At 43.3% G+C, this 13,994-nt stretch overlaps 1 protein-coding gene across 2 annotated transcripts in view; it reads left to right on the top strand.

The window, feature by feature from the left end:
• The window catches only part of LYRM4 (LYR motif containing 4), a 128,933-nt gene that overhangs the window by 21,102 nt on the left and 93,837 nt on the right, over positions 1 to 13,994 (top strand). For both annotated transcript variants that reach the window (XM_061194786.1, XM_061194784.1), the window contains exon 2: positions 10,967 to 11,087. In XM_061194786.1, coding sequence (XP_061050769.1) covers positions 10,967 to 11,087 — 121 coding nt within the window. The remainder of the gene's footprint in view (positions 1 to 10,966; positions 11,088 to 13,994) is intronic.

Here is a 13,994-nt window from a genome sequence, read left to right as displayed (position 1 = left end):
ACTACCATACAACCCAGCAATCCCACTACTGGGCATATACCCTGAGAAAACCATAATTCAAAAAGAGTCATGTACCACAATGTTCATTGCAGCTCTATTTATAATAGCCAGGACATGCAAGCAACCTAAGTGTCCATCGACAGATGAATGGATAAAGAAGATGTGGCACATATATACAATGGAATATTACTCAGCCATAAAAAGAAACGAAATTGAGTTATTTGTAGTGAGGTGGATGGACCTAGAGTCTGTCATACAGAGTGAAGTAAGTCAGAAAGAGAAAAACAAATACCATATGCTAACACATATATATGGAACCAAAAAAAAAAAAAAAATGGTCTGAAGAACCTAGGGGCAGGACAAGAATAAAGACGCAGATGTAGAGAATGGACTTGAGGACACGGGGAGGGGGCAGGGTAAGCTGGGACGAAGTGAGAGAGTGGCACGTACATATATACACTACCAAATGTCAAATAGATAGCTAGTGGGAAGCAGCCGCATAGCACAGGGAAATCAGCTCCGTGCTTTGTGACCACCTAGAGGGGTGGGATAGGGAGTGTGGGAGGGAGATGCAAGAGGGAGGAGATATGGGGATATATGTATACATATAGCTGATTAACTTTGTTATAAAGCAGAAACTAACACACCATTGTAAAGCAATTATACTCCAATAAAGATGTTAAAAAAAAAAAGAATAAACTCAGTTGTCTTAGCTAATTCCGCTGATTTTTTTGTTTCATTTTTAGTTTGTTTGACCCATTTTTAAAATACCTGTTTACTATTTTCTTATGGGATACTATGGCCTTTCTAAAATGTTAGGAAATATTTCTAATTTATTAAACTCTTTTATTTTATTACTAATAAAGCCATTAGTAATTACATATTACTATGTAAGCCATTAGCTTTAAGTATGGCTTTGACTACATACTTTCATCTAAGTATGGCTTTGACTATATTCCAAAAATTTTATGCATTATATTTTTTATTATTTTAAAAATATTTTCTTAATATGTAATGAACTTTTTCCTACACCCAAGTGCTGTTTATGAGTGCATTTTCAAGAATTCAGGGTTTTTCTTCATACATGTACTGCACTGTAGTCACTGAGTATAGCTGGTGATGTTCTTCCTGAAGTTACCAGTGCCGCCCCCACTGCTGGCTGCAGCGAGGCCTCTTCCAGCCTTTGTCTTCTCCTTTCTAGGGCTCGGGACGCTGCTGCGTGCTCTCTGCTTGTGAAGTGTGCCTCCTTGTCTTGGGTCTTTCCTCCTGCACTCTGCCTGCTCTTAATTACTGGCACTGTTTCTCCAGGGCTCTGTCTCAGGCTAGCTTCTCTTCCCATTCTACTGCTTTCCTCTGAGCAAACTCATCTGCCCCCACGATTTTGCCTCCTTCTTCCTTATCAATGATTTTCAGGTTTATTGCCAGCTTGGACCTTCTCACCAGAGATCCAAAACCATGTTTCTGGTAGCCTGGTGGACGTATCTACCTTGTTGTCCCATTTTTACCTCAAAATAAACTCTTGTTTATTTTTGTAGAACCTCTTGTTTTTATCTACTGAATACTTCCTCTTTTCCCCATGGCACTGCTTTAATTTAATCCCCCACTGTACATCTCTTCTGGCTATATGTATTTAAGTATATTTCCTTCCCTAATCTCTTCTCGCACAGATTGAACCTTCACTATTGCCAATTTTTCTTTATTATGGTAAATTACTGATTTTGTTATGTCATTAGGCACTTTAAAATAATTCATAAGTAATGATTAGTGTAATAATTTAGAAAGCATAAATTCCAATAATCAAAACTAATTATTGTTAACATGCTGTTTCCTTGTAGTTTTTCTGTACCTATATTTTACATAATTGAGATCATCCCGAATGTAAAGTTATATCCTTCATTTCAGAAAACTTAACATTAGAGGGTAAAGTTAGATTCCATATTCAACACCTTCCACTAAAATTAATTCCAGGAAAGTCAAAGAGTTAAACATGAAAAGATAAATCATAAAAATTCTCAAGAATACATGGGTGAATATTTTTTGTGATCTCACAGTAGAGAAGACTTTTGTACATATATATAACCAGAAGTCATAACATGAAAAGTGATACACTTTACTGCATAAGAACTGAACATTTTTACGTGACAAAGCACACACAAAGTCAGATGACAGTCCAAGGAGAACATTGCAACTCATCCCAAAGGGATACTTTCCTTAACACCTTCCTAAATAGGTCTTACAAATCAATCAAAAAGACAAATCACTCAATTAAGAAAAGGCAAAGGTTATTAACAGACACAGAGGGCTTTAAACTTGTGAAAAGGTGGTCAGCAGCACTCATAACAAGAAAAATGTAATTAAAAGTGAAATGAGAGACCGTTTTTCATCTGTTAGGTTAGCAGAGATCAGAAAGTTTGATGACACGTGTTGGCAATGGTGTTGAAAACAAGCAACTTACATGTTGCTGGTGGAAGCTTGGACCGGTCCCTCTGCAGAGAGAACTTTGATGATATTTTATCAAATCTACCATATACATATCCTTTGCCCTACCGGTTCCATTTCTACGAATTGTTCCCACAGACACACATGCACGTAATGCTATAGTAATAGCAAGATCAGAAACAACCTAAATACCCATTAATAAGGGGCCCACTAAATGGACTGTAATTCACGCATATGGTGGAACCCTGCGCAGCCCTTTATGGGTCAGCTCATTTGTACTGACAGGAAATGATTGCTCAGATACATTTTTATTCAGGAATTAGAGGTGTGCCATATGTTTAGAACTCCACTACTTATGAAGAGAAGTATACACATAGAGGGTATAATACGAACCCGGTATCTCTGGGAGGCTACACAGGAACCTGCCAACTGTGATTGCATCTAGAGAGAACAGAGGGTCAGGAGCGGGAGGGAGACTGATAATTCTCCTTACACCTTTTTATACCTCCGACTTTAGTATCTGCAGCTTTAAGGTTTTTGAAGCATCTCTTTTAAAAGCTGCATAATGTCATCATTTATGAACATTTAAGGTTGTTTCTATTTTTAATGCTTATAAACAATTCTGTAATGCATATCTTTCTGTATACATCTTTGTACATATTTCAGATTGTTTCTGTAGGATCACTAAGAATAGAATTAGTGGATAAAAGATTATGAACATCATTATACATTATGATGTATGATACTATTTTCCCCACAGGAGATATAGTTCATCCCACCATCAGGCTGTACATGCCCTTTGGGTTTTTTTTTTTAATTTATTATTTATTTATTTTTGGCTGCGTTGGGTCATCGTTGCTGCGCGCAGGCTTTTCTCTAGTTGCGGCGAGCAGGGGCTACTCTTCATTACGGTGCACGGGCTTCTCATCGTTGTGGTTTCTCTTGTTGTGGAGCACGGGCTCTAGGCACCTGGGCTTCAGTGGTTGTGGCACTCGGTCCCAGTAGTTGTAGCTCGCGGGCTCTAGAGCGCAGGCTCAGTAGTTGTGGTGCACGGGCTTAGTTGCTCTGTGGCATATGGGGTCTTCCCGGACCAGGGCTCAAACCCATGTCCCCTGCACTGGCAGGCGGATTCTTAACCACTGCGCCACCAGGGAAGCCCGAAACTCTCTTCCTCTTATTCATGTGCACAAAGAAAGATGACCTGTCATATTATTGAATCAAGGAGTACATAAATATCAGCTATCCAGAATTTCCAGGGAATGCATCCTTCTGGGAAGCTGAGTTCCCATAGTTTACTAGATGTTGATGCTGTAAGTATAGGAAACTTTCTTTAAATTTTGTGTCTTGGTTAGCTATATTACACATTGATACGTGGACATGTGTCACAGAGTATAACTGTAATCTACTTTTCCTAGTTTTTTTATATATATATAAATTTATTTATTTATTTTTGGCTGCGTTGGGTCTTCGTTGCTGTGCGCGGGCTTTCTCTAGTTGAGGCGAGCAGAGGCTACTCTTGGTTGCGGTGCGTGGGCTTCTCATTGCGGTGGCTTCTCTTGTTGCGGAGCACGGGCTCTAGGCTCACGGGCTTCAATAGTTGTGGCACGCGGGCTCAGTAGTTGTGGCTCCGCGGTGTGTGGGATCTTCCCGGACCAGGGCTCGAACCTACGTCCCCTGCATTGGCAGGCGGATTCTTAACCACTGCGCCACGAGGGAAGTCCCACTCCCTTTACTTTTGAAAAAAATTCTGCTGATTTGACGGACAGAAAATTATACCTTGTTTAAATATACATTTCTTTGATTATGACCAAGGCTGAACATTCATATATTTATATCACCTATCTCTCTAAATTTAGTCACTCTTTGGGCTCTCTCGTGAATTATTGGTCCATGCTGCTCACTCATTTATTTACTGTGGTCCTTCTGTCCTTCTGTTCGATTTATATGCGCTATTTATAGGCTAAGGATATTACTCTTTTGTCATATTTGTTTCTAACTGGGTCAGGTCTTTAAGGACGAGTAGGAGTTAGCCGAGAGATCAAACTGGAGAAGGACATACGACATGTGGAGAAATAGCAGGCCTTTCTTCAGGAAGAACTGAGAAAACTCCAAGTCTTCCCGTAAAGCTGCAGTCAGCGTTGCGTTCTGGAAGTGGTGCTGGAGGGGGTGGGATTGATGAACAGGAATATACCGTCCATGCTAATGCACTTGACCCTTATCCTGAAGATAATAGAAAACCGTGAGGGAATTGTAAACAAGGAAGTATGTAATGGGTTTTCTTTACAGCTGCTCCCAAAACTGAGAGCCTTTGGTCTCCAGAGTGGGTTTCCTAATAGTAACTTCACCTCCGCACCCACACCCTTCTCATTGGTCATTGTCCTCCTTCTTAAAATAATTCAACTCAGTTATTTCACTTACAGTTACTGCTTGTGTCACTAGCTCTTTCCCTCATAATGCTGTCAGCCGGCTTTTCCTAAGACATGCTTGGCACTTGAACTATTTGGAGCAGTACTTGGAGCAGTGTTGGGAGATACGATGATCTTTTTAAGCTTTGTGATGCCAGAGACAATTTTTTTTAATGCCTTTGCAAATGAATAAGAACTTGGCTTATCCCAAGTACTTGTCAAAGGTTGGATACTTGGGGTTTATTGGCCCCTGGAGGAGACACAGCTTGGAGTTGAAAATCCCAGACTGTGTTCAGCTGGGTTCAGAATCTAGCTCTGCCACTTACTGGACATTTGATCTTGACCTTTTTTTTTTTTCCCCAATCTCTGAGTTGTAGTTTGTGCGGATTAAATCAGATAATGTATATCCAGTTCTGAGCACAGTACCCTGTGCATGGTACCTGTGCCAGAAATCATAGGTATTATTTGTTATCCCTTTGGACCCTCAAAACAGCACTGCAAATGACTAGAAAGCAGCCCTTTCCTTTGTGGATTTTGAAAATAGAAATCTGAGGTTATACTTATCTCTATTGCATTCAGTATTACCTGCTTAAAGTTCTTTTTTTATCCTTTCTTAAAATATTTTTCCTCTGACCTTGGGAGTTCAAGGTTTTAAAAGTAAATGTCTTGGCATTGTCATCTGGTTGTTAAATCTCAATGAACCGTCTCAATTTTTTATAATCACTTCTGAAACATTTTCTCCATTAGAACTTTAATTACCTACACAGTCCACTTTGTTCACACTTATTATTCATAGGTTATATACCTTTGCCCTCTTCTGAAGGTTATTTTTTTCTTACATATTTCTCATCAACTTATCTTTCTGTGTTTTAGACTTGATTTCCTAGTTTGTCCTCTCTTCTGGCTTCTGTAATAACTGTTAACTTTTACTTCTATCAGCTGTGTACATAATTATCCTCTAACGTTGCAGTCTTTGTTTGGTGGGGGTTTTTTTTTTCTTTTTTTTGCTTTTCTTAAAAGTGGGCAAATGTAATGTAGCTCCTATACTATTTATCTTTCAATTTTCTTTAAAAGTCAACCTATTGAAGAATAATTTACATACAATAAAGCATCCACTTTAAGTGTGAGGCTCAACCTTTTGACCAATTTACAGTCAAGAACTGTTCCATTGCCCCAGAAAGTCTCCTCAGCCCCTCCAAGTTCCCTTTGCCTGGCTCTTATTTCCTCTTTCATGATTTGGGTGTGGATTTCATCCTCCAGCCGCCCCTGAGGCCAGTAACCTTGTTGATCTCCACCTCCCACAGTGCTTACATGATAGCCTTCCTAGACTTCTTCATTGGATTCTCATGGTGAATTTTGTAATCATTCCCTTTCAGAGGTTAATTCAATCTTTGTGCTACAACCCTTTTCATTCTATTTCTTTATCAGTTTCTTACTCTTTGTTGTGATTTCCTTACTGATTATTAGTATTTTTCTTAAAGTTCTCTTTGATATGATATTTGGATAAGTTTGTATACTTAGTAAATATTTATTAAGCACCCTCTCTGAGCCAGGCACAAGGAAGATAAAAGTCCATACTGTGTGGGGCTACCATTCCAGTGGGAACTTAAACTTTCATAAGAAGGAAGCTTTCTGCTCTGTTCCTTACCCAGAGTACTTATGACCTTCAAATGGTCCTTGAGCTTTTCCTCTAAAGCTGTGACTATGCATTTTATTATACACAGCATACATACACCATAATCCCAAGACTCTTGCATTAATCTGAGGTAAGAGCCTGAACCAAGATTAGAGCTGAGGGTTTGGAGAAGTGGAAGATGATGCAGAAGACTGTAAGTTGAAACAGTAAGATTTTGTGATTGTCTGAATGTCAGGAATTAAGGGAAAGGAAGGAGTTTAGGATGAATACCCAGATATCTGACCTGGACAGTTGGCTGAGGATGCTCCTACCTAGGAATGAAATGCTGGCCACTGGGGAAAAGGGAGAAGAAGATGATAACTTCAGTTTTGAAAGTGTTCAGTGGGAGAATTTGTCGTGGGCATAGTGGGCGCCTTTTGTTGGCAAGTCCAAAAGGCAGTTGGGTTCTGTGGATTGGGGTTCTACCATCTACCAAAACTTTCTAGAGAAAGTTTTGGTAGCCAATGGCATACATACATATATGGTAGTTGAAACCTTGGGCATAGACGCGGTTACTGGAAGACATGTTATTAAAATGAGGTCCAATATGGAGCCCTAGAGAATACAACATACAAGAGGTAGCAGAGTCAGATAAGCCCGCACGGAAGACTAGGAGGAAACAGCTAGTAGACCTAAAGGATGAGAGGAGAGACGAGCCAGCTGTGGAACTCTCCATCCTCAGAGCAAAGATAGACACCTCAGTAACAGTTTGCAAACACTATCATCTGTCTCACTATAAAAGTTGACTTTAAAGATCTTACTTTACTACGTATTATGAAAATTTTCGTTACCTAAAATTGGTGGCCTATGTATGCACTGAGGGGCCTTTAGATATTAAGGCTTGATGAATCTTAAGACCTGACCTCAAGAAGTGAGCAGACAGCAGTGTCACGGGGGCACACAACATGGTTTCATCAGGTAGTGTGGCCTCAAGGGTGTGTAGGGTGAACAGATGATCCGGAAGCAGCAGTAGGGTCCAAGGGTGTAGCAGTTCTCCCCTCTCAGCCCCGTGGAGTCTGGAGGCAGGATGAAGCAGCTTCCCCCTGATGGCTGCGAGGGAAGCGTGTCTTCAGGAGCAGGGCACCTCCGAGTTACGGCAGGTGGATGGAGGCCGTCCTTCCAAGCAGGTGCAGGAGTTTGCCCCAAAGAGGCCAAGAGAAAGGGTTGAGTCGTTTTGTTCCTGGGATACTTGGCTTGGGGCTGTGGGAAGGGGAGAAAGCACAGATGTTTCTACAGGATGGATAAGCAGAGAAGCCAGCGTGTGGGGTGGTGACGAAGGATGACAGAAATGAGGATATTACATCAGCTGGTTTCCAGATCCCACCTCTTGCCCGCTGAAGCCAATGTGAGCCTCCAGGTGCTGGGCGGCGGTGATTATTGTGGCCTGCATTTGGCTGACAGTGGTTGTGGAAAGAGGCGAAGCAGGACCTCAGGCACTATAGAGCCGTCGTTACTGCCGGCCGTATTGCTCTGCGCCAGGGACATTGGAGTGGCTGGAAGAATCTCACAAAGGAGTTTGATCCTTGCAGTGGGGAGAGGATAGCCAGTAGAACCTGTGTACACTGGAGGTCTGTTGGCACGGAGCGGGGAGGGGGGGTGGAGAAGAAAAGACTCGTGGGAATCTCCTGCACAAAGTAGCGCTAGGAAACTGCAAAGCTTCTGGAGGGTAGAGGCAGAGCAGCGATGTGTGAGCGGAATCACCTCTGTTTCTGTGGATGCCGTCTACTTTCTCATGGTAGCCATTGCCCTTTACGTGTTAATTTTTTGTGTCTTATTTCAAACAGCCTCTGACTCACGCTAGGGTCGCCCTAATGCAAGCCATTGTGCAGCAGCTGGCTGCCATCTCCATGGCAGCATCTCACGTTTTTCTTCGAAATGTTCTTGCTCAGTGATACAGTCAAGGGACTGATGGCAAGAACGTGTTCGAGGATAAATGGTTTCCCTTGGCAGCGGTGAAAAAACGCAAATGATAAAAACCAAGGCGGGGCAGGATTGAAATAATTGGTGGTTAGCCCCTTCTTAGAAAATGAGAAGACTCAGCCCGATTTGTGATTACCTTCACAAAATGACGACCATTTGAGATAAGAATCATATAACTAAAAACTGTTCACGCAGTAGTGGTTTTATGGTCCAGAACCAGTGCGGTGTCTTCTCTTGGGGCAAAGGGAAATGCCTGTGTTCTAGACGTGGAGGGGGAGGAGGAGCAAGAAAGGGGGGAGGGAACCGTTCCGTCACTCATTCCACAGGTGTAGCCAGAATTTGAATGACAGCTTTTGATTGCTTCAGACACATTTAATTGGAAGATCAAGAGCTTCATTCCTTTAGGCATAGACTTTGGAGATTTGGGGAGACTAGAATACACAAAAGCACACTTAGAACGCTGACCTTGACCTCAAATGATACAAATTGTTCAATGTCTTCAGCTATTTCCTAATTTCCTTAAACTTTAGAAGAACTTAGGTCGTTGCATTCCGAGACATACTCCTCTGTTCCTAGCTATTCTGGCTAGTTGCTGGCTTTTAGAAGAATGAATTTAGTAATGACTACTATTGCCCATTTTATTTTTCCAAAAAGAAGAATTAAAACACTGGATGATTCCCTGAGGTAAATTCCTGTTGTAAAACCAAGTCTGCATATGGAACGAAATATTAGAATTAAACTATTTTGTTCCTTCTCTATTCCCATCACCACCAGAAAGAAACTGTTTTGGAGGAGCGTGTGGGTGTGAGAGAGAACAGAGATGTTGTGTGACACAAATAACCAGTATGTTGTGCACGAAAGGTGCCAGAGATTGCTTTAGCCACCCAGCTGCTGCCTGCAGTCTTGTTAGATTAGCAGCTGTACATGAGGAAAATCTATATAAATCTATGTATGTATATCCATTTCCAATCCTCGTGACCCTGAGATAGATGCCGAGCACCCAGAAGCTCCGCGGCAAACACTCCAGAAGGTTCCCGTGGGGTAAGATGAAAGATTCCGCAGCAGCTCACATCCTAAAGTGCAGGCTCCTAAGCTGTCTTCTTTTCTCCTTATGGTTCTTAACATTACAAGATTTCATTTTCTCTTGCTTTTAAATGCAGATGGACTTGATATTTGAATGTTTAATTTTCTTTTACGTTAGGAACGTTTATCTTAAACAAAATTAGTCCTCTCCAAAGTAAGGTTTCCCAGTTCAGTTGGATCCATCCCCCAGCTCCCAAGGAAATTGCATTCCCCTTCCCTCATTGCTTTGCTGCTTTTTCCGTTCTTCTGTTTCTAAATGGAACTAATGGTTTCATGTGGATTCTTTAGCTGGTGTTTCAAGGTAAGTGCAGAGCAACCTGAGATCATACAAACACTAGAGACAGTCGCGTCTGGTGTGTCTGACTTGGGTAGCGTCTCCTTGGTCCTTGTTTCTGTCTGGTGAGGCTGGGCAGGCGTCGGGGTTAAGGCCATCACTCTCTGAGTGTGGCAGTCCAGAGGTTACCAACTTTTGAACCGTCTACTGTGGCTAATTATCCACACGACAGCCTGGTGTGACCCCGAGTGTGCAGGATGAAGCACAGGCTGACGTGAGGAGAGGGGGTACTAATTGCATTAAGGTGTAACAAGAAGAGGAAGAAGCAAAAAATAGCTTTTATTTCTTGAGTTTTTCTATGTACAGGTTTCGTACCAAATTCCAGACACACATTATAAAGCCTAACCTTCCCAGCAGCCCTGAGAGGTAGGCAGTATTATGCCTGTTTGACAGGCGTAAGATGAGGAAACAGGGGCTTATGTTAAGAAGGTTGCCCAGGTTCTCACAAACAGAAGGAACTGGGAAAAGAATTCAAACCCAAGCCTGTCTGATGTGCAAGGCTTGCGCTTAAACCGCTGCCCTGAACTGCATGTGATGTATGTTGGGCGGGGCTGGGGGGTGTTTATGCGTGTGCACGTGTGTGCACTTTAGAGATGGAGAAGAGCATTTTGGTGTCATCTCCACTCTCAACGGTGGTAGGATCGCAGTATGGATCCTTGCCTGTTATGTTCCACAAGAGAAGGTGGGATGAGACTGGAACGCTGACCCAAGCGTGGCATCGATCACCGTCTTGGTACACGCACGTGCAGTGCCTCGTGGCACCTGTCAATTGTCGTGTTGTCTCTGCACATCGAAGGTTCAGTTATCCATGTTAATGGAGGGAGGCCAGATGTGAATAACCGTGAAGAGCCAATAATCTAAGGAGTGTTTCAGTAGCACTTTACCATTCACACCTGACTTGTTTGGAGAAGATTCATCTCCCCGAATCTGTTTGCTCAGTCGTCCCAGGACAGTCATGGATGGGCCTGTCCCAGGAGCAGAGGGCAGAGGTGATGATCCACAGGGGCCCAGCAGACAGCTAATTCCTAAGGAACCACTTTTGAATTCATTTTTAAAAGCATCGTTTCAGACACACTGACACCTTTTCCTTTTTTCCCTGAATTCGTTTAGAACTTACGCCATCAGGAGGATAAGAGATGCCTTCAGAGAAAATAAGAATGTAAAGGATCCTGTGCAAATTCAAGCCCTAATGAATAAAGCCAGAAGAGACCTTGGAATAATCCGTCGACAGGTAAGATGGTTCAGTGATGTACGGTTTTTCGTTAAGAGCTTTAAGCTTTGACGTGTCCCCCTTGATTGGTGTTTGTGATTCACACCACGGGATCATGAAACTCTCCTTCTCTTTTTTATTTATTTTTATTTTTGGCTGCGTTGGGTCTTCGTTGCTGTGCGCGGGCTTTCTCTAGTTGTGACGAGCAGGGACTACTCTTCGTTGTGGTGCGCGGGCTTCTCATTGCGGTGACTTCTCTTGTTGTAGAGCACGGGCTCTAGGCGCCTGGGCTTCAGTGGTTGTGGCCCCCGGGCTCAGTAGTTGTGGCTCGCGGGCTCTAGAGCGCAGGCTCAATAGTTGTGGTGCACGGGCTTAGTTGCTCCGCGGCATGTGGGATCTTCCCGGACCAGGGCTCGAACCCGTGTCCCCTGCATTGGCAGGCGGATTCTTAACCACTGCGCCACCAGGGAAGCCCAAAACTCTCTTCCTCTTATTCATGTGCACAAAGAAAGATGACCTGTCATATTATTGAATCAAGGAGTACGTAAATATCAGCTATCCAGAATTTCCAGGGAATGCATCCTTCTGGGAAGCTGAGTTCCCATAGTTTACTAGACGTTGATGCTGTAAGTATAGGAAACTTTCTTTAAATTTTGTCTCTTCGTTACATATATTACACATTGATACGTGGACATGTGTCACAGAGTATAACTGTAATCTACTTTTCCTAGTTTTTTTTTTTATATATATAAATTTATTTATTTATTTTTGGCTGCGTTGGGTCTTCGTTGCTGCTCGCAGGCTTTCTCTAGTTGAGGCGAACGGGGGCTACTCTTCGTTGTGGTGCGTGGGCTTCTCATTGCAGTGGCTTCTTTTGTTGCGGAGCACGGGCTCTAGGCTCACAGGCTTCAATAGTTGTGGCATGTGAGCTCAGCAGTTGTGGCTCCGCGGTGTGTGGGATCTTCCCGGACCAGGGCTCGAACCCATGTCCCCTGCATTGGCAGGTGGATTCTTAACCACTGCGCCACCAGGGAAGCCCTTTCCTAGTATTTTGAAGTCATAATTCAAGATAATGTTGCCCTTTTCTTGAAGACACCGCTATGAACCTAAATTTTGTTGCATGTGGAAGGTGTATCTGCAGGTGCAAACGGTGTGAAGCACAGCTGCTTAGGTACTGACCCCAGAAGGACCCGGCGAGGGGTTTTTATTTTCCTCTTGTAGAAGTGCTGGCGGTTGCCTTGGCTTGTGCTTGCTTTGCTCTTTCTCGTGAGGTAGATGGAGCATCTGCAGCAGCCTGGCCCCCCTGGTGGTGTGATGTGTCCTTGTCTCTGCAAAATTAATCAGGGAGCCAAAGGCTAAAGCAGCCTGCTGTCGATTGGTTTTCTCACCCTCTAAAAAATCATCCTTTTCACTCTTTTTCTCTGATTTAGCAACAGTCACACCATAAGCTCCATTTCTGCTTCCCTTCGTTTTTCTCTCTTCCTTGCAGTAAATTTGTTCAGGGGTAGAGGGAAACCCCTTACATTTTCCTAAGATCCGTGAGCGTGTTGGAAAGGGCTTCTTTAGCATTGTCAGGAGATGCCAGCTTGGCTGACATTATGTCATATCATGATATATGACATGTGTATCAGGATATATGTTTATATTTCTGACCCTTCTTCATGCTTGACTCTAAACAATTCAAAAAAGAAGCAGTACTAAAAACTAGTTTTCATTTTATGTCAAACTTAATAGTCTTGTTATGTTGCCTACATAATGGAACAATCCCTTCTAGAATAACATTTCAGATTCTGACAACTCTCCTTGAGTTCTACAGTTATCTAGCAATAGGATAACTTGGCCACATTCAGACAAGCCTAGGAAATGATCTTTAACTAAGAGCATGAAAAGATAATAGGATAGTCAGAAAAAGAAGCTGGTCTGCACATTTGCATGTATGTTAATAGTGGCAGAGAAAGGAGTTGCCATTTTAAAAACTCTAGAACAATGGCATTTTCCATGCATCAATGGTTGAATTTTATGGGATGCTTTAGCACTGGAACTTGGAAAAACAAGCAGCCTGCGTCCTTATTTTGCATAAACTCAGGAAGATTCAGTTCTCTGGCACTTTCCCATGCAGAAGTTGGCAAGCACCTCCGAAACAGGCTGGTTTTATCTTTTACGGTAAAGTTGCTCAGAGTAGAAAGTGCTTAGAAAAGGGACCTGTAAGTAATCCATGCCACCATTTCTTTAGTTATGCAATTGTCTGTGTTACTTCTTAGTTTGAAATGCTTTTAGAAAAGAAGAAAAAAAAGAAAGGATAGACTGGGTCTCACCAGACATTCCCAGTGAATCCACACAAAACAGACTGAAGCTCTGGAGCCACGGGTCGGGCCCTCCCCAGGACGGCCTGCCAGCTGCACCTTCCTTGACGGGGGGCAGAGCCTGTGCGGCCCGCTTCCGGGCCCAGGGCGTCTGTGTTAACTAGCAGAGCAGCAGGTGCTTCCCTTTCATGTCAAGATTGCTCCTGAACCCGAGCTTCATGTTGACCCGAGTTAGCTTATGAGATGTAGGCGATTCCCCGAGCCCCCTCGCTCTAAGCTGTCGAAGCTGGCCTTGGCCTAAAGGCCTAAAATAGCATCTGTATTTTCTTCAAGCTGGCCACTGTGACAGCTTCTAACTCGCCTCCCTGTCTGCCCCAGTGGTCTCTTCTCCACAGGCTGCCAGGGTGAAAAATCAGAGCAGGTTACAGCCCTGCTCAAAACCCTGCAGGGGCTTCATCCCCGACGACGAGCCTGCAGTCCTCGTGAAGTCGGCAGAGACCCTCCACGGCCTGTCTCCCTCACCCGCGCCATTCCATGACCTCTTGCTGCCCCGGCACCCTACCCCCAGCCGGTAACCCTCTGGGAGCCTTTGTCCCCTCGCCTGGAATAGTCTCCCCAGGCCTTC

The sequence above is a fragment of the Eubalaena glacialis genome, chromosome 7, assembly GCF_028564815.1.
Source record: "Eubalaena glacialis isolate mEubGla1 chromosome 7, mEubGla1.1.hap2.+ XY, whole genome shotgun sequence".
NCBI classification, from domain to species: Eukaryota; Metazoa; Chordata; class Mammalia; order Artiodactyla; family Balaenidae; genus Eubalaena; species Eubalaena glacialis.
This window is presented reverse-complemented; position numbering and strand designations above follow the sequence as displayed.